At 27.9% G+C, this 21,825-nt stretch overlaps 1 protein-coding gene across 1 annotated transcript in view; it reads right to left on the bottom strand.

Annotated features, from left to right (window-relative positions):
* LOC119683087 (zinc finger protein 395) overlaps nucleotides 1-20,951 on the bottom strand; it is a 162,389-nt gene extending 141,438 nt beyond the window's left edge. The window contains exon 1 of the mRNA XM_038096692.1: nucleotides 20,330-20,951. Within this exon, the coding sequence (XP_037952620.1) occupies nucleotides 20,330-20,887 (558 nt within the window). The 5' untranslated portion in view covers nucleotides 20,888-20,951. The remainder of the gene's footprint in view (nucleotides 1-20,329) is intronic.
* Nucleotides 20,952-21,825: the final 874 nt, after the last annotated feature.

The raw sequence follows: 21,825 nt of genomic DNA, 5'->3' as shown, positions 1-21,825 counted from the left end.
TCATTTGTCTTTTTATAAGTCTCCTGTTGAGTATTATTAATGATTTAATATTCTACGTAAAAAGGGTTTGTCTGATACATAACTTCCGTATTTTTATGAGCTTTCCGATAGTGATCTCATTATGCCAGTTAATTTGACTTTTTGAGAAAAAAACGCTGTTACAAACTTAATTGAAATAACTGATATAATACGAGTATTAATTGATATAAAAATATTTAACAAAAAATTATAGTCCGTGACCACGCGAGTGCCTGTCAGTTTCACTTCTATTAAGTTATCGTAGTAGTTATTTAATCTTGGTATTCAGGCATGAATCAATTGTTGTATTTATTGATATTATTCAGAGAGATCATATATAATAGGATAGCTTTCAATATAATATATGAACAATTTAAGGCGTTGATTGTTGCTTCAATATCAATAAAAAGTTCAACTCCAGTCTTTCTTATAATACTGTCGCATTCTGTGTTAAATCTTAAATGTGCTCAGTTTTAAGTCAATTCCAAATTCAGGTTGGAATGACGTGTGTATCTTGCTATATTTGATAAGTACAATCTAACAAATTTCCTTAATAAATTTAAAATACTTTAACATAATTAGTGTTAGTATTAAGAAGATCGTAATTCAATTTTCCGTAAACATATTTAATAGGTGCTTAAGTTCCTGCAACCACTTATCACCGAACACCCACAATTTTCAAATATGTTTAACCTTTCGCAAAATTATATAAATGAATTGTTGTATAAATTAATAGGGCTTTCCCAGTAATTGATATACAATAACCACAACAGCGCTAGACAATTTACAAATTACTTAATTAATTTAGATAAAAATAAGTTTCTTGCTGTTCCCTAAAATATTACTTTCAATTATTAGCCTATTTTTTATTTTAAATTATTTTTTTTGAAAATACAAGAATTAAAAAACATAGTCATGTGTGCATTCTGGGACAATAACAGACCAACTGAAAAATTCGAGATACTCCCCCGCAATGCGGAGGTATCTTTTCAGAATTTCATTGCCTTGAGTAGGCGCTTTTAAATGGGAATAATGAACTGCATTTTCAGTTTCCATAGAGTTCAAAGCACATTCAATTCGTACTGGGTGAATTTTATTTATGCATAAAATTACTTAAATTCAAAAAAATTTTCATGTAGAAAAATCTTTTTTATTGCGAAATAGGAATGTTTTTTTACGATTTCCAAAAAATAACAAAACCTGAATCAGTGGCGTAGTTCAAATTGTGCCAGGAGGAATAGTATTAGTACACTCTAGTATTTTTTATAATTCAAAATGTGTATATTTTGGAAGTTTTCACTTCAATATCGTTCTACAATTCAGCGACTTCATCAAATACTATATATTTACTTAAAAAATAAACTTACCACATATGAACATATTTAACATAATAAATATTTTTTGTTACATACCTGAAAATAAAAAAGAAAATATAATTAATAAAAAAATTTTGAATTTATATATTATTTAATTAATTAACACATTTTATTGACTAAATATAACAAAAAAATTTCCTTTTAGACAATCTAAAAATAATAATGACACTATTTTGTTACTTTTTTAACAAATAGAAAAAAATTAAATAAATAGATAATTACCTATTTAATATATAATTAGATTTTACAAAATAAAAATAAAATAAAATAATATAAAATAAAATAAAACCAAAATAAATATGAATTCAAAATAACATAAAAATAAAATAAAAATAAAATAAAATAAAATAAAATAAAATAAAATAAAATAAAAATAAAATAAATATAAAATAAAAATAAAATAAAAATAAAATAAAAATAAAATAAAAATAAAATAAAAATAAAATAAAATAAAAATAAAATAAAAATAAAAATAAAAATAAAAATAAAAATAAAATAAAAATAAAATAAAATAAAACAAAGTTAAATTAAAATCAAACTTATAATTAAAATTTAAATAAAATTAAAACAAAATTAAAATAAAATAAAATTAAAATTAAATAAAATAATATAAAATAAAATAAAATAAAAACAAAATAAAATAAAAATAAAAATAAAAATAAAATAAAAATAAAAATAAAATAAAATAAAAATAAAATAAAAATAAAATAAAAATAAAATAAAAATAAAATAAAAATAAAATAAAAATAAAATAAAAATAAAATAAAAATAAAATAAAAATACAATAAAAATAAAATAAAAATAAAATAAAATAAAAATAAAGTAAAAATAAATAAAATTAAAATGTATAAAAAAAATTTAGAAATAAAATAAACATAAAGTAAAAATGAAATATATAATCAATTTATATGATATGTACGGAACACTGTTACTCACTCAGTTCTTAAAATAGTATTATAAAAATAAAAATACGACGTAGGTAGTCCTAAGCCACCCACGAGCCAAACCTACCCTTGCAGCAGCACAACATGGTAATAGCAGAACATACACAACAAAATAGAATTTCCCTACAAACCTACAAAAGTTAAAGCTCCATTAACACCCACCGTGTCTACATAAAAAAATACGATCAAGAAAGCAAAAAATTAAAAAAAAAACAGCACAGGGAAAAAGCACAAAACTAGCAAAAAAGGCAATAAGAAGAAAATGAAACATTTTCTTGAATGAATGCATACGTAATATTCTTTTACGCTAAATTTCTATATATATATATGTATAACAAACCGTATACTACGTACAGTAAAATTTAAAGCCAAAACACAGCGGCGGTCGTTATTTGCTCACGGCAACAAAAGCTGTTATATTTTGCTTCCTGCTACGCGGCGAGCTAGATGGCTTTACGGGATGGTAGCTGGATTAACTTACACACATGTGTGTACAAGTGTATTTTAATATAATTTACTGTTTTTATTTTATTTAAGCTAGAGACCAAAATAAACTTAAAGCAAAAATCAAAACTAAAAAAAAACAGACAAAAGTAAAAATCATAAAAACAGATAAAATTTAACAAAAAGCTTTGTAAAACAAACAAACACAAATAAATAAAAATGTAGCCAGTCACAACGAATCATTTGGCAATGTGATACGCACAATGCTAAGCTTTGTGTCTTACAAATTCTTTATAGACGAGTGTGTGGGGTTTTAGTTGTGGCAGTGCGTAAAAAAAAGTGGTAAAGTGTTACGGAGCCGGTCTTGTTTATGCTTTTTTATACTTGTGTTATTTTGTATCCTTGTCATTGTATGTGTATAATTTTGTTGTTTTTTTTATTTCTCATCTTTTTTTATACTTAGAATGTGTCTGAATCATTAAAGATGACGAAGTTTGCGCACTTGCCTAACTGTATTATGTTTTCTTTTTTTACATTTTATTTTAAAAATTTGTTGTTTTCGTTTTTTATTGTAAACAAAAGCAAAAATTATTTACACTGTCAGCAATACGGAAGAACAGAGTAGTTGAAAGAACAAGCACACATATTGGAATTCGTTAGACGAAAAGGTGTGTTATGTGAAATTTAAAAAAAATATTTATGTATATTTTTGTAAGATTATTAATTTATTAATAATGGTTTTTGCTTTTCTCAATCAATTGTTATATTTCTTATACTTTTGGTTTGAGATTTTATGACATGATTTTTTTATAAAAGTTACAATTCCAATTCATATCAGAAAATTTTAACATTTTACAATTAAATGTTATTAATAAGAAGACTATTGTTTCTTTTACAATACAATTTAATTTTGCTACAGTTTTAATGTATAACTCTCATTAATACATATAAATGTGAAGTTATTATTCTTATTATTTTTAATGCAATAAATATGTACTACTAACTATTAGTAATAATGTATTTTTAATATGGAAAATCACAAGAAAAATTTGTAAGAGAGACTTCACAGGTCTAGATTGATTATTTTTCTTAACACTTTTATCTATCGATATATTGTTTTGACATATAAACATGTACTACCAGTAAAAACCTTTCTTCTTACTTCTATTTTCTTTTTGCTTTCGAACTTCACTGTTTTGCCAAGAGGAGTTTGTTTTGATGGCATAGTGCTTGCATGCCACAGCTTTGACATTTCTACTAAAAACTTTTGTTGTCAACAAAAGCTTAACAAAACCAAAAAGACTTAATAAAACAGAATAAAATCAAATATGGGGGAGAAAATGTAGAAATTAGGTCAATCAGAATTTAATCAAATCAAAATGTACCAACGCTTCACCACGACTTATGCTTTGCTATTTTTATAAAACTTAGTATGAACATTATAAACACACACACATATACACACATACATATATACAAATATACACATACAAACGTTTATATATTCATATATAGTGTGTGAGTATTTACGCAAGAATTATATTTCTAATCTCTAAACAGATATATTATAGAAAAAATTAGAACATACCCTAAATGCCTTCTTGTTTAAACTAGTTTTATAAGGATGAATGTACCATATGTTCCTATTTTTCTGATATCTTATCAATTAAATGGAGAAGTATACGCAAGCATATATTATGAGTTTAAAGATAATGTTTTTATTCCCTAAGAGTTAATAGTAAGTAAACATGAAGTGACTTGCTGATATTCCATTATCAAGTACAGAAATATGGAATGAAAATAATAAACTGATTTTATAAAAATCTTTAAAATAGTACAATCAAATAATAGAAATAGAGTATATTCTGATTTAACATTTAAAATCATCAGACTTTTATTAAAAAACTCAATACATTTGCCAGAACAAAAATTGGAATCCTACCAAAAAATGTATATCACATTGAACACATGTTTACTTGACTATTACAGACGTGAGGCGTCGTTGGTCGTGTCCAGTAACTCCCGCTAGCCAGCATGATCAATGTCTTGCTGTCGCTATTTGGTAGTATCGAGTATTTTTATATCTTTGATCCTTCCACCGAGAATACGAACGTCCTCTACAGATATCATACAGAGCGGTATCTGTATACTTTTCGAAATTTTTTCAAAAGTTGGTCAGGTCAACACATCTTTAAAAATTTATTTCAAAAATGTTTCCATCCAAAATTGTATCCATGGGAAAATTCTGTTTGCAATCAATGAAAAGCTTTAAGAACAGGTTTATTAGAAATTGCTTCATGCATATAAATAATATACATAAAATTGTATAGTTTTTATTTTCATTAGATTTTAACATTTTTTAATACATAGTATACACATACATATATCAAATATATATTTTATACCTATTTCAAAACGTTAATGCCGTTTTCGATTTCATAATTATGGAGTGATTTTTTCAATCGAGTGTCACTATTAGTGCAATTTTCATTTTCAATTGATAAATCTACAGGAAAATATACAACACTAGAGATTAATCTACAGGGAAATGTATAACACTCGAAATTAATTTATAATACTATAGATATTTTGTCAAAGTGGCAAGATTATTTTGAAATTAACCTCGACTTGGTATATTGAAGTAAATCGGAAGTATTTTGGTTAATATATGTTGTAACGGGAGACTGGACTATAGGCTAGCATGGCGGTGAACTCGGCCTGCCCTATCTAAACTCCTGTAGTATATGTCTACCGGCGCTCGATTGGGTGACACCGGAGCAACTGCTGTATCAATGTCTAGCTTTGTGCAGAACCAGTTTTAAGCTATTGGATGCTCCACTTTTTAAGACACTCGACGATATTTCAAATATTTGATTAAAATTGCTTTTTTTGTTAATTGAGGAGGATTTGATGCTTTTTCCAATTTACCGATCTACCGATCTGTTTACGTAACGGTTTTATGTTTGGACTGAATTACTATGTGCTATAGGATATCGAAGCAATACTTGTTGAAATAATTTTAATTATTATTGATAATAATTGTACATACATGTACAAAAAAATCAAAAAAAAAAAAAAAAAAAGAAATCGAATTTTTAATGAATCCAAGCCTATTAGTTTTTTCATTTGTTGTTTTTACTAATTTTCAATTTATTTCATTAAAAACTCTTGCATAAAATATAAGATGTCCATGATTTTGCGTTTTCTGCTCTTTAAAATTAACGAAAATGTATGGTAAACACACTTTCACTTTTCAAATTTTGGCCTATTCAAAGCAATCAAAATAAACAAAAAAAAATGTAAAACTACTTAACCCACATTAGGCAAAAAAAAAATAATAATAATAACAACAGAAAATTGGTTAAAAAATAAAATAAAATGAAAAAACTAAAATAAAAAAATGGTAACTAACAAAGAAAAAAACATTTATAAAGTTTGAAAAAATAAACGCACCTGGCAAGCATGTCAATGATATCGAGTATTAACGTAGTAAATTCATTTATATATATATATATATATGTATATATATATATATATATATAAAAGATATGTATATAAGAGCATGCAAAAGTTTAGTATTTAAAACAGGAAAACATGTTTCAAAAATGTAAATATTTACGATGTTTCGTAATTTATCGCATAGAGTTACCAAATTTAAAACAAAATAAATAAATAATATGAAAAATATTAAAAAGCTTTAAAATAAATAGAATAAAAAAAATTTTTTTTCGAAATAAAATTCATAAAATTCCTTTAGTTCTGTTTTCTCTTTATTTTATTTAATTTAATATTTATATAACTGATAACAAAAATGTCCTCAATTTAAATTGTGTCGTTACACCTTTTTTGCTGACAATACTGCGAAATCTACACATAACCCAGATAGATTAAGGTAATAATATTTAATATAAATAAAAAGTAAATAAATATGATAAAAACGAAAACAAAAAAAACAAAACAGTTGTTTTTTGATCGACGCGAATGTTTCACTTCAACAGGGAAAAGGATTGAAAACAATGAGAATAAAATGAATTGAGCAAAGTTACTGAATTTTCATTGAACACTTAAGTCAATACCCTGCCTGTTGTCGTTCCCATTTTAAATTGAAAAAATAAAAAAATAAAAATAAGAAAAAGAATAATAAATAAATGTACATTAATTAATTTGTATACATAATCGTTAGAATGCATTGGTGTGCGTGAAATTGTTTGACCCACATACCAAAGTCGTACGCTGCCGTCTTTTAATTCGATATGCTAAGCAACACAAACGCGTACACAGAAACCTAAAATTCAAATGCCCATACGCACACGAAGACAAAATCAAAAACACAACAATTTTTGTGTATAAACAAATTTTGCGTTTGCAAGTTTTTTCCCACTGAATCCAGTTATGATTACATTACTCGCTGGATATTTTACATCGCATCACTTGCCTTCACCTTCAGCATTTAATTTATGAAGTCGGAATGGGCGAGTGTGCGTCACCCAACGACGCGATGCGACGCAACCGTAGCCAATATCAAATGATCTTCTCTCTCTGCCCTGCGCATGTCCAATGCCTGACAGAACTTAGCAGTTCGTTAGCTGAAAGTTTTTATTTAAATATTCAACGAAATTCATTCGAAATTCAAACAAGTTTAAGTTTTTTTTGTAGTTTATTTCAAAACTTAGGAAGAACTTTCGTGTTTTTTTAAGTATACAGCTTTCAACTTTTCAGTGTGGTTTTTTTAAAATTTATGTTAACTTGTTTTTAACTTAAATTATATTTAAACAAAACAAGTCATTTAATGACTTTTATTAAGAGAACATGAATTTAAACAAATATTAGAACTCTCATTCCTATAAGTTTCATACCTCTCATATAGATAGATAATATTGACGTTTTCAAAAGGGAAGCCCGAAAATACCTACAAATTTATACTTTATACATATGTAAGTATAGATGCGTATTCAATACAAGAGGAAAAAGGTAAGTAAAATCGTCTGAAAGACTAATGAGCTTTATAAGTTCTACATAGATATGATGATATATCAAAAAAAAAAATAAAGAGGAAAATTGTAGCACATCTATACTTTTAAAGGTAAAACAGTTCTCAAAATGTAATGAATATTAAATAAATTAAGAAAAATTGAGAATATTGAATGAAAATTTTATGAAGACAACTAACAAAAACAGTGTTATAATTGCAGACCCTGGTAAGAACCTTTCATTATTTTTAATATTGAAAATGTTCATATTGGGCATTCCAATGAAAATATTAAGTTCAACGATAAATTTTATTTTGGTATTTACTGATCAGTATTTGCAATATTACTTGATACACTACGACCTAAAAGCTCTATTGTGTTCATAGAAACTTGTGTATATAAATATATATATAAATGGTACATATATGAGTTTAATTTATTTTAGTATTTACTGATCAGTATTTGCTATACTACTAGGTACACTACGACCTAAAAGCTCTATTCTTTTCACAAAAACTTGTGTCGGTTAATAGAGCTTTTATGTCGTAGTGTATATATATATATAGTTATAGGAGTAGTTAACAAACAACAAAATCCGGATACTTTTTGAGCAGAAGGTATATATATAGGTATGAGTTTAGTTATGGAATATTTACATACTTGAGTAAAGTTTACTTCGTTTTAGTTGATAAAAACTTGATTGGATGAGTTCATGTAAATGAAATTACATGCGTAGAAAAGTACAAATTCAAATTAGCAAAATTTAACATTTAATATATTTATATTAACTAAATAACTAAATTTAGTTTTTAAAAAGACATTTGGAATTTTATTGTAACTATTAAGAAATCAAATAAAATATAAAATTAAAAATAATATAAAAAAAATTTTAATAGAAATATAAAATTTCACTTGATATAAATTATAGTTTTGTAGTTTATTTTTGTTGATTTTTTAAATAGAAAATTCTGTTGAATAAGGAAATAAAGGGTCTTAATACTTAATAGTATTTCATTGTGATACGTTAACTGTATAGACTTTCCGTTTTTTTATTAGCACCTCATAAATATTTCATCTTTTTTTTGTTACAGAAACTTATACTCAAAAAAAGTTTTAAATAAAAGTGTAAAAACAAAGAAATATGATTAATAAAACATGTACATTAAACTATACCAGACTAAATTAGGAAGGCCATCACTATATAACAATAACTTATTAGGAAGTTTTTCGAACAGTACTAAACTACAACAACAAAAATTTATTTCATATTATTTTAATTAATTGAATGTTTTGAGAATTCCCAAATACCAATCATCAGTGGTCTTAGAAATAATTCTTGTAATTAATTATTCGTAAATAATTTTTTGAGACTGCAAGTACCAGGAATTGAACTCATGTCCTGCCAAATTTAAAGGTCAGAGTAAGCGCACCTTAACCAACTGACCCAAAGCCTCGCACATTTTTCAGGAGTTCGGTTAGTTTACTTTGAAAGTTTTATTAATAAATTCACTTGCTGTGTTTATATTAAAACCAAATCATAAACCAGCTGTAAAATAATTGATTAATAACTTATTAGTTAATTTGTTTATTAAAAAACTATGAATTCTTCTTAACTGTAATTCAGTTCTGCTTTCATGGTCTTGTGTGAAAATATCATATGTAGAGTACTCATATTGATTGTTTATAGGGTACTTAATAGTGCGATTTGTATTGACATTTATACAATTGCCCACATTTTATTTTAAAATTCAATTAAACAATTATTTCCTATTTTAAACGAAATTTTCTTACATTGAATGTTATTTATAAAATATATTTTTATTTAAAAAAAGTGTTCTTTTACAACAACAGTTTAATTTAAAATAAATCTATTTATATGTTGAAATATGTACGAAACAATTACTTCGCTCTTCATAAAAACATAACAACATATAAATATATATCGAAAATATCTCACAAATACAAATGTATCTAATTAGGTGCGTTAGTACGATTTTTGTTGTTAGCTACTTGTAGTCGTAAACTGATTGGCAGATTTATATGACATTGAAACGCGTTACATTTTATGATCAGCAATTGATCAATTCAAATTATATTCGTTTTCTAAAATTTAATAAAATGATTAACTAATATCAACTCAAATTCATTAAAACATTTATCAAATTTATTTTAAAATATAAGATCAAATCTTGTAAAGACATTAAATAATTAAAGTAAGAGTTTTGATACGAAAATAAAATCATACCTAAGGTAATAAAAATTTTATTATTTTAATAAGTTCAATGACATGTTCTTTGAACTCAATTTCAAGATAAAAATTCAAGATAGCTATCGTTTAGTCGGTTATTTCCACAAAAGCCGTTTTTTGACATATCACAAAAGAACATATTTACATTGTAGACTACCTGTTTTTCTTTTTTTTTGGCAATAAAAGAAAGTCATTTTTTTAAAAAATAATAAAAAAAATGTGCAAAGAACCGAGATATACAATTACAGGTATAATAATTTTCAGATAAAAATTTTATTTTGTGTATAAACACAAAAAGGTCATTGTCATAAAATTGTAAATTTTATAAAATGGGCACAGAGATAAGCAATATTACTCAGAAGAATCTTAGAAGAAAAAGTAAATAATACAACTGTTTTTTACTATTTCCGAACAATGCAAGGATACTTTTGAACTGCTGGGTGTCCACAAAAAGTAAAAGAATTACTCCTGATCTGTATTAAGTTTTTACTGTTGTACATGCATTTGTTATTTTAAAATATATTTCAAATTAAATAAATTAATAAGTACTTTAGATGGTTTGAGTTGTTCTTCTTAACTGCTGAATCCTTTAAGTATTTATACTTAAATTTATTTATATTTAAATTTATTTATATTTATTTATACCAGTAACTATTCAATTAAGAAATCTGTCACAATTATCCTAATTTCTCCAAAATTAATCAATGATAATTAGTTAAGCTCTGAGTTTTTCAAATTAAGATTTAAACAAAATAATCAAAACTACAATTACATATTTACGAATAATTAAATATAAGAAATAATTTTCAAGACCACTAATGATGGGTAATTGGTAATACTGGAAACAGCTGTATGGTCAGCCAAAAATTTGATTAATTAAAATAATATAAAAAAATTTTTGTTGTTGTAGTTAACTACTTATCGAAACCTCTCTATTAAATACCACAGTTTCTATTAAAGTAAAAATAGTCACTACAGTCATATTAACATTAAAATTAAATTTAATACAAAATAATTATATTTAAGAAAAAATTTTGAATCATTAATAAAATGACTTTTAGAAAAATTAATTTAATTTGAAGTTATTCAGTTTTTCAATGAAGTGTTTGTGACTCACTCTACAAGTCGTGATATAAATTTAATTTTTAAGAATCAAAGTTTATATGCGTTTAATTTACATATATAGTATCTTTGCCTACTCTAAAGACTAGCTTTGACTTTAAGTTAGTAAGAAGAAGAAGTTAATTTTCAAGGAAATTGTGATAAACTCTTAAATTAACAAGACAGACCCATTTAGGCACTAGATTTACAGGCACTTTAAAGGTCATAGCATATACATTAACATTGGAACGACGGCAAAAACAGCACAGAACAGCACAGCACAAAAGAATTTAGTATTTTAACGAGCTCTCGCAACTGCCCAAACAACAAATAAAACTGATCGTACAATGCGTAAAATTGAACTTGCATACGTTCATTACAAATACACTCACACTGACAGCGTTAAAAGCAAAACACAAATAAAGTACAACAACTTTAAGCATCAACTTTGAAATGGCTGACATAATCATATAGAAACAAAGGAGGAGTGTTGGTCGCGTCATAGTTAATATAAAAAGCTCTTTTTTTGTCAAGCAACAACAACAAACTTTGCCAGCTGTAGAGAAAAACAAAAAATCTAAATAGAAAAAAAGCAAAACAACTTTACAAATAAATAAAGAAGAAAGAAAATATAACTGTTAAACAAAAACAATTTTCAGCACCTTCACTTCAAATTTGATATTGAAAATATTGCTTTTGTATGCGGATAATGTGATATTTTGGAATGTTTGCCCTGTATGGCTACTACATACATACATATTGTATTGTACTACACGTAAGTATGTTTGCGTGCTTGTTGGTATTTTGGTATTTAGGTAAAATAATTATTTGTGCCTTTTCTTTATCGGTTTGTTTCTTTTCTTTTCGTTTTGGCATCTTTTGTCATTTATGTTATTTTTGATTGCTTCAATGTTATCGTTTCTTATGTGTGCGTAGTTATTTTGATTAATTTTATATTATCGTCTAATTGATAACTATTAAGGGATAACTGCTTGCTTCTTTGGATGTAGAAAACAAACATAAGAAAAATACTTGCATGTATGTATGTGCATATATATGTATGTAATGTACATATAATATAGTATTATTATAGTATATATATAAAAAACAAAACGTGTATGGCAATAAGAATGCAAAAATAAATTTAATCTTTTTTTCGCATTTATATATAAATATTAACAATCAAAATTGTTAGTTTCTCTATTTAATGTTAACTATTTTTTTTTTTTTATTTTCAATGTTTATCTTCGAATAAAGCAAATAACAGCCATAAATTCGCTTCGCTGAAGGTTATATACTCTTCTCAAACTTTTTATACCGCAAACGTTTTTTAGATGAAAGCCCGAATCTTATAATTTTTATTTACATAAATTTCATACATAAGTCTCGTTTCATTGAATACATTGAAAATTTCACATTGCTAATAAATTCGAATATTAGATTGAGTTTATATCAATTACTTCACTTCACTCACACCAGAGATCAGTGCTAACTGTAATGTATACATGAATATAAGTGCAAATAAAAGTTAAAGTGCGAGCTAACAGCATTAAATATGCAGAATAATAAAAGTAAAGAAAAAAAATCATATAGGTATTTCTACTAAAATATGTAAATTTTTCCCACTGAACTTCTCCAAGCTCTTTCTTTAAGGCTCCCTAATCTCTTGCTCACTATTTTAATGAGTTGAATCACTCCGCCAAAGAGTCTTAAATTTTTCTAAACACCATCAGTAAAGGTAGCTACATTCTCATTAAGGATACCCTCCAGAACAGTAGTGAAAATCTTTTCCAATCGTTGATGAGATGGTTTTAGTGGGTTAAAGTTAGGTGCTCTATTATAAACATTTTTAATGCCAATAGATTTTAAAAAATAATGTTAAAATAAATAAATAAAATAATATATAAAATAAAATAATTCTAATAAAATAAATTTGAGCAATTATATTGTATAGCAATTACATCCATATTTAAACTTATGAATTTCGCTTTTAAAGCAATATTTAGTGCGATCACGAATACTTGAATACAATTTTTGGAGACAATTCCTATCTAGTTATAAAAGTTGATCATTTAGTAGTTCATGCCTGACGTTTTAGATTATATTGTAGCTAACACAAAATTTTTAGTAATAAATCCAGTTTTTAATATCAATGTATAACATTATTTTTATTTTGAAAAGACTTCTGTGAATTTCTGAATATAAAACTTGTAATTAATTAATTTATTATCTGTTTTGATTTTATATAATTAATTATAAAAAAAATTAATTAGTCATTAAGCGAAGAATAAAGAACAAACAGCGGTCATTTTTAAAAAGTTCGTATGACATTTCATCCGTGTTCTCAAGAATAGAAGTAGCATATTACTTTGAACCAGATATACAGACCGAAGATATAGAACAATTTGTATTGTCGAGCTTACCTGAAATACTGTTAAAATTCCAAACCCGAAGTACCATTTTTCAAAGAAATAGTTCGACTTACGAAGATTCCGAATTAAAAAATTTTTTTGTAATTGTATGTAATTTGCTCTCTAAACCCCGTCGCATTGTATTTAGTTCGAGTTATAAAAGTTCAAGTTATTGAAGTTTGACTGTATATATATTTTCTAGAGGGTTTAGGTAATTTTTAAAATATATTTAGCTATACATTGTGAACTAAATGTATACAAGATGAGATGAAAAAACTGCAACCAACTTCAGACTGCTGTCATTTCTAAACCGCTCGTCCCACAGCTGTCAGATTTATTCTAGTGACAGCTCATTATATTGTTTACAAGCGCACAAAAGCATTTTGGTGGGAATTTTTCAAAAAAAAAGTTATTTGTGATGGAATTCAAGCGTGATAGTGTGATTGCTTTGCATTTGGCTGGAAAACCACAAGTGGCTATCGTTAGAGCCCTCCAGCATTTAGAAGTGAATAAATGTTTTGTGTCTCGTACCATCGCTCGTTACCATGATACTGGTAGCGTAGCCCGACGTCAAGGAAGTGGACGAAAAAAAACAGCAACATCGGCAGAAATGGTTCGAAAAGTGAAAAAGCGAATTGAACGAAATCCGCGTCGCAGTGGACGAAAAATGGCTCGTGAGCTGAACATATCGCAATATGCCATTCGGCAAATATTGAAAAATGAGCTTGGACTAAAGCCATTCAAGTTCCAAAAAGTGCAAGATCTTACTGATGCGCAAAAAAAAGTTAGACTCGAAAAAGCTAAAGAGTTGTTTCGCTTGGCCGAAAGTGGTGAACTGCCGAATTTGGTTTTCTCCGATGAGAAACCATTCGTTATCCAGCAGTTTGTAAACAAACAAAATGATCGTGTTTACTTGCCAGAGAGGTCAGCTGAAAATTTGCAACTTCGGTTGGCCATCACAACTCAAAAGCCGGCCATGGTGATGGTGTGGGCCGCCATAACAGCCGATGGTCGCTCGCCGCTCGTATTCATCGACCGTGGTGTCAAATTAAATGCGCAAATCTATCGCGAAAATATTTTGGAGGGAGTTCTGAAGCCCTGGGCACGCAAACATTTCGGCCGCAGACCTTGGACATTCCAACAGGACTCAGCACCATCGCACTCAGCACGCGCCATCCAAGAATGGTTAAGAAATGAGGTTCCTCGCTTCATTTCCACCGCACAATGGCCACCAAAATCTCCGGATGCCAATCCGTTGGACTATTGTGCCTGGGGTATTTTGGAAAGCAAGGTTGGAACTAAAAAATACCAAAGTGTCGATCATCTCAAGCAAGCGCTTCGCCGAGAATGGGACAAAATACCGCAGAGCCACTTTCGGGCAGCGTGTGATGGTTTCATTGGCCGTTTGAAGGCCATAGTTCGTGCCAAAGGGGGCCAATTCGAACAAATCTAAACCGATTCTCAAATTTGATGTTATTTCCGACATTTTTTGCTTTCATTCAATAAAATTTAAAAAAAATGAAAAAATTATGGCGTTTTACTTTGTTGCAGTTTTTTCATCTCACCTTGTACATTGGATAGCTCGATAAGATCTCCATTTATTCGTATATTGTTTTGATCCGCCAGTAAAGCAAATGCATTAATTCACTTTTTTCGGGATTTACTATATTGACAAATTATTATTATATAAAGCACCACATATTGTGCTAACTATATTGACTAACTATTGAACCGCACATATGTCTTGAGAGTCTGAATCCTTAACTCTCTATTCACTTCTTTTAGTATTGGCAAGTATAATGTGAAGATAGTTAGGTAGGTGAAGTGGAAATAGGAACAAATCCTCCTCAATTAACTAACAAAGCTGTTTTGTTTATACATTTCCTGTAATAGTATTTATGTAGGAAATATTGCTGGTAATGTTAAACATTTGAGCGCCCAATACCATGAACCTGGTTCTAGTTAAGCTAAGACATAGACAGAACAGAAGTTCCGGTGTCTTCTCTTCGATCGCCAGTAGATATGTACTATAGGAGATTCGACAGAACAGACCAAGACTGGATCCGTGCATTCCTATAGTCCAGTGTGTCGTTAGGACAGATATTAAACTATAAACTTCCAATTTACTTCTATGTTAATGTAAAAATGTTATAAAATATTGATTATAATTATTAATACATGCAAAAGCAACCTATATTTGTTATTTGATAATTATATTTAGCAAGATCTACCAATTAGGCAATATTTTGATATTCCACATGTAAATGACTCGGCCCTACACAGTGGCATTTAGAAACGACAATAGCACCCTGTCAAAGCAACAATAAAAATTGTTGCTCTGTTCACGTAGAACAGAGTATGACTAGAATGCTTTCGAATTGTTTTAAAATTTTAAAAGAAAACGGTTCTCTTATTGTAATTTTTTATGAATTTGGTAGTGTTACGCCCTGTTTTCAATGCCGAAATTTATTTAAACAAAAAAAAATTGATAAACATTACAACTAATGGCATGTGATGATCACGTGCACAGCCCACATGTATCCACATTGTGTTTAAATATATAGACGAAACATATATACGAGTATATGTATGGACTAATGTTATATAAACAATAGCTAATTTGAATTTTTAAATATGTAACTAAATTTTTATAAACGAAAAAGCACGAAAAGCCTATAAACAGCGAATGAAGGCAACATAATTTGTGTTCAAGAATACAGAAACGAAAATAAAATTGATTCCGTGGTATGGGAACAAAGTTCAAACCACAAGTAAAAGGTATTTTGTAATCGTGTATATTGGTGTATAGTTCGATGCATAGTTACATTTGTATCTATGTTTATAAAAATCACATAAAATGGAAAATTCGGGCAAGCAGCAGTACAAAATTTTAAGTATCTCACGCATTGAAAAAACACAACCCGACGCACAAAACAAAACCGATTTGAAAAGTTTTCTGTAAAAAATTTCGGTTTTAATAAAAAAAGTTATTGCAAAGAAACTAAAACGAAACAATTATAACGGTTATAAATCGTACTTGACCACTGCACTGCCAAACGCAATAAATTTTGGTTTTGGAGGCGAACGAGTATCATTTCGAAACTTTGAGACCAACCATCAACCATCAACCATCAAAAATACAAAATACAGTACGCAAGAGAAACTAACTTGTTGCATTCACTTTTTAAGATACAAATTTTTTATTCCAAAACCAGCATTAAAACTACGAAAAATAGTTATAAAAGAAATGAGCTTTAATTCGTCTATTCTCATTTAAGATATTAAAATTTAACTTTGTTTTTATAAATAAGTAAATAATAAAAGATAAAAGTGAAATTTAAGAAATAGAAACGAAAAATATCTCTGATTGAAACCATCACAGATTTTAATTACATTTAAGTATAATAATAAAATTTATTCATATACTGAAATATAAATAATATGTACAGATAGTTCCTTGATCTCGTTTAATCTAGCTTAGTTATTATTACTAAGACCTAATTACTATTAGGTCTCCACAATTGATTAAGATTCTCTAGAAAGTATTTTCTTCACATCTGCGGTAGATCTATTAAAAGGGTCTTTGACATAAGAATTAAAATAAATAGGAAAGCATCATAAACTATCTGAAAGACACAGTGACATAGAAAATATCAAAACGCCAATCCAAAAAGTTGCAGAGTCGATTTACTATTTTTGTGATTCCTTTTTGGAGGATCTTGGGCAACTTCAGAATCCTCTAATGAGCATTTCAAGTTTTGCCAATAATTCAAAGCCATTTTTGATTCTTTAAGTTCTTATACCGCAACACAATGGGCCAATAGCCCTAAATGAGTGGTTACGCTTGCCAGTATAAGCTAACGTCTTCAAAAACAGTTAACTTTAAATAGTCTCTAATGTAAATATTACGTACTCTCCGAAATTTCATTAGAGTGTACAACCATAGTACAACCATAGTTATTATTCACAATAATCTTAAGAATGAAAGTATATCTTATTATTTAATTATATCAAAATAATAACTTTTGCTGTCTTCGATTGCATATCTTTACTAGTAGTTCCTTTTTCTTCGTGAGTTCAGATAATGTAATGTTTACAGATTATAGTTATAATGTAATTGTTCCTTCTGTTATTATTGTTTTATAAGCATTTATTCAGATAATACCAGACCTCATAAGCCACATATAATATAATCATACAATATGAAGCTCTCCGACTCTCAAAATTACTGCCAGTGATGTTCTTTCTTTTACATATGAGGTCTTTCATAAAGAAAGATTATCTGATTGCTAAAATATGCCCTTTGAATCAACAACAGGAATCTGGAATCTATTTCATAATAAAACCTTTTCATTTTCCCCGTTATGGGTTTTTATTCAACTTTCATGTATGATATGAAGATGTTAATTTTTTTTTTGCTTTGTGGGACTGATAATGATTTAAGTGAATATGCGCTATACACTATATAAAATGATACACTATATATGTATACATTACTATATACATGGCTCCCAAATATAGATTTTATTGTTAGTCATTTATACTGCCAAGCTTTTTAAAGATAGCAACAGTTTGACTTATTGGTCCTTAGCGACACCAATAGAAAATTAATTAGAGAAATAATCTCTATGTAGCTTTAGTAATAGACATTTTTGCGAATTTTAGTAGTGTTTTAAGATTTGTTTTTGTTAACAAACATTTTTTTTAGATTTGAACCCAGACTCTGTGGTTCGAGTACAACAGTGTCAACAGGACAGTCTTCATTATGATTAAAAATTAAATTTAAAAGCTTTTATTTGACTGAAATGATATATTCGAGTTGCGGTGCAATTAAGTAACCAAAGTTAATAGTTTATATGTTAATAACGTAAGCTAGCTAAACAAAATTGGACAAATGAACTCTTCTATCAGATCTTAAGATCGATTCAGTCGAAATTGGACAAGAAATGTATCAGTAAGTTGCTTCAACTAAGGCATTTAGTTACAGACATTATGCTATATAATATATAATAGCACTATGTTATTGGTGCTGACAGGTCACTGTGTACTAGTAGGACATGCTATGAGACTGTGTACTCTATAATGATTTTTGTCGCGGATAAGAAGGAAACTGTACTCTACCTCATGTGCCAGTGTCCATCATTGGTTAGGAGAAAATATAAAATCTTTGGAGCTCAGTTTTTTAACATCTTAACTGAGCTGTAATCCTATAAAATTCGAGATTTGTTCAAGTTTATAGACTGATTAGGTTGGTTTAGTATCATTTGAATATGTAAGTTGTGACTTTCAGCGTTCTTTTTATTCTGACCTCTAGTCTGTGTATGAACAACTCTAGTCTGTGGTATTACAACGTGCCATTATTTGAGCTCAAGTCGGCTTTGGGCATAAGGCCGTTACGCCGACCTAACCTAAGCAAACTCTTAGCTGTCATTTTAAGTCAGAAAGCAAGCTTAAATAACTTATTGTAGTAATGAGATATAGCATAAGGAGATGGAGCCAGTTTTAAAAAAATGTGTATACACAAACCTTTTTCAAAGCAGCTTATTGGATACTACTGTAGTCCATATGTCATAAGAATAAATAGTTGAAAAAATTTATTATATCTCGTGTAAAATAGTCTGAAATATTATAGAGGGAGACGGGGATGGTTGTGATCCAAACCCCCTCAAACCAAAAACCATAACGACACTACTTAAATTATTAAAATAAACAGTAATCTTTATAATGTTTTATTTTGTAGTGTACCTTTTTTATTGAATACCAGAAGTATTTCAATTTTGAGTTCAGAATAATCAGTTTTTTACTGATATTGGTTTGACCTAATTATGATTTTTTAATATTATAATATAACATAATATAATATTAATTGAAATCTTTTCTAGTCTTTTGCTATATTACTTTTTTCAGTTATCCATTTTATTGTTTACACATAATTGCAATTTTATTGACCTTGACTATTGCAGTCATTGGGAGCCAGTGTAATAACACAGGACAAAAAAGAATTACACCCTCTGAACTATGACATAGGTAGTTCCTATACTTAGGGGAATTAGAAAAAACATTCTATAATACATAAAATCCTTAATAATATTTCACATTAACGAAATCTAAAGCAAACTAATTTACACAAGGAAATCAGAGAAAGGATAACCTTTCTGTTATCCTTGAAAATATTGAATTTATTTTGAGCTTTATGTTGCTATGCTCCGCAGCACATAACCACTTTTATGGAATACATAAATTTTAAACAAATGTTATGTGTTCTGTTAGTTACTTTTAAACTAGGTCGTAGCATATCTATTTAGAATCACATATATACTTCTTATGTAGCTGCTATGTTTTGGAGCAGCTTAACTGCCGTTGGTTAGCACTAAAACTTATATTTTGTAAGCTGCGGTAAATAACAAAGCAGCGCTTTGTTCTACATTTTTATTGTGTGTTGTTTCTACTGATGGCTGAGCTTTCAACCTTGACATACATACACAGCATAACGAATACAACAAATACAGCAAAAACAGCAAGCATAACTCCCACACCATAAAAGCAAAGCATACACATAGTGGGAGTTGCCACAGTTTTTCGATTGTGTAAGGTCGCCTTGATAGCTTATTTTTTTGCAACACACCAACCAACGATTGGCACTGGCACTGGTGTGTGTTCAACGTGTGTTCAGTGTGTATGCGCTATAAACACGGCGAATATGATTTTCTTGCCTCAACTCACCCTACACGAAACTAACAGTACTCGAAGCAAATGAAAATATGTTGTATATACAAAATAAAAAAAATGGTTGTATTCAATGTAGAAATAAACTCACCTCAGTTCCAATGGCGGTTATTTTAACAACAACTTCATCTTTTTCAGCATCATGGCTTATAACATCACCAGATGTCTCACGTCCATTATAGGTGAGGAAAACACGCTGACCAGGCTGTAATTGTATGCCCATAATTGTACGAAAACCAGGACCGACTAAATCTGATTCACGAAATTCTTTAATCATAGCATTACGACGTAAAGTCTGTGCAGGACTAATATGTATATGGGCTGTCCGACGTGCCTCCATTATGACCGATTTACCAATCGACGAATTAGAGTCAATATTTTGCATTGTTTGTGTTTTAAAATCGAAGCGTACAATATATATTGTATCTGCGTTGCCACCGACGGCAGTTGCTGCGTCAACCGCAGCAGCGACGTCAGCAGTAGCAGCTGAATTTAATTCGCTGTGCTCGTTAGTCGCGTAAGAGACTGTGGCAGTTGGTGGCGTTTTAACGTCCTGTATAACACCTGAATACCAGAGACCGTCTGGACCAGGTGCACAAACTTTTGTACCGATTATTGAACGTTTTGCTAAGCGGCGACCAGTTGACATTTTCCGTTTATAAAAACTTTGTTTTAAGTCAAAACAAAAAAAAAATAAAAACTTTTTATTTAATTTAAAAAAAAAAGACGGAACGATTCTGTTGTTGTTATTTTTTACAGTACGTTTTTTTTTTTTTCAATAAAAAATTGTTAGATATTTTTTATGTAAGATACGTTTTTATGTTTTGTACGTTTTTAATTTTAATAGAAAGATTTTTATAGAAATCTAATAAATGAGGTTACCTTTAAATGTGTATATTAATTGAAATTTTAATTTATGTCAGAGGATTTTGCTTAGATTTTTATGTGAGTGTATTTTTATATATATTCAGAAATATAAAATTAATACACAATTTTTTATTGCTCTCGGTTAGGGTTAATTTGTTGTGTATATTTCGACAATTTACTTTTAATATATAATTATATATATATACTTTTTAAATTTTCTTATTTCAATTTATTTAAAATTTTAATTTTTTTTTTCACAAATATAAGGGTAAGTTAAAACTCCTTTTTGTTTTAATTAAAATTAATTTTAATTAAATTTGAAAATATTAGTTCTATTGTGGTTCTAGTTTTTCTATATGTTTATATATTTTTTGTGATGTTGCTAACACTTTCCACTGCTCTGTCACTTCTTACTTTCATCAATTTTTGGTGATCAGTAGAAGATACATTTTTTTGAACGATTCTTGTAAACAAATTTCAGTTTATTTGTTATGGATATCGTTTGTCAAAAATTTTTTTTTATTTGTTGTATATATTAATTAATTTTTATGTACTTTGTCAAATTTTTTTTTTTCAATTTGTTATATGCTTTAATAACTTTTATTTGATATATACTTTATAAAATGATTTTTTTTTCAATTTGTTGTATATTTTAATAACTTTTATTTGATATATCAAATATTTTTTTTTAATTTGTTGTATATTTTAATTACTTTGTAT

Source organism: Teleopsis dalmanni, chromosome 2 (assembly GCF_002237135.1).
Source record: "Teleopsis dalmanni isolate 2A chromosome 2, ASM223713v2, whole genome shotgun sequence".
Classification (NCBI taxonomy): domain Eukaryota; kingdom Metazoa; phylum Arthropoda; class Insecta; order Diptera; family Diopsidae; genus Teleopsis; species Teleopsis dalmanni.
The sequence above is the reverse complement of the archived record's forward strand: the minus strand, read 5'-3'. Positions and strand labels throughout refer to the sequence as shown.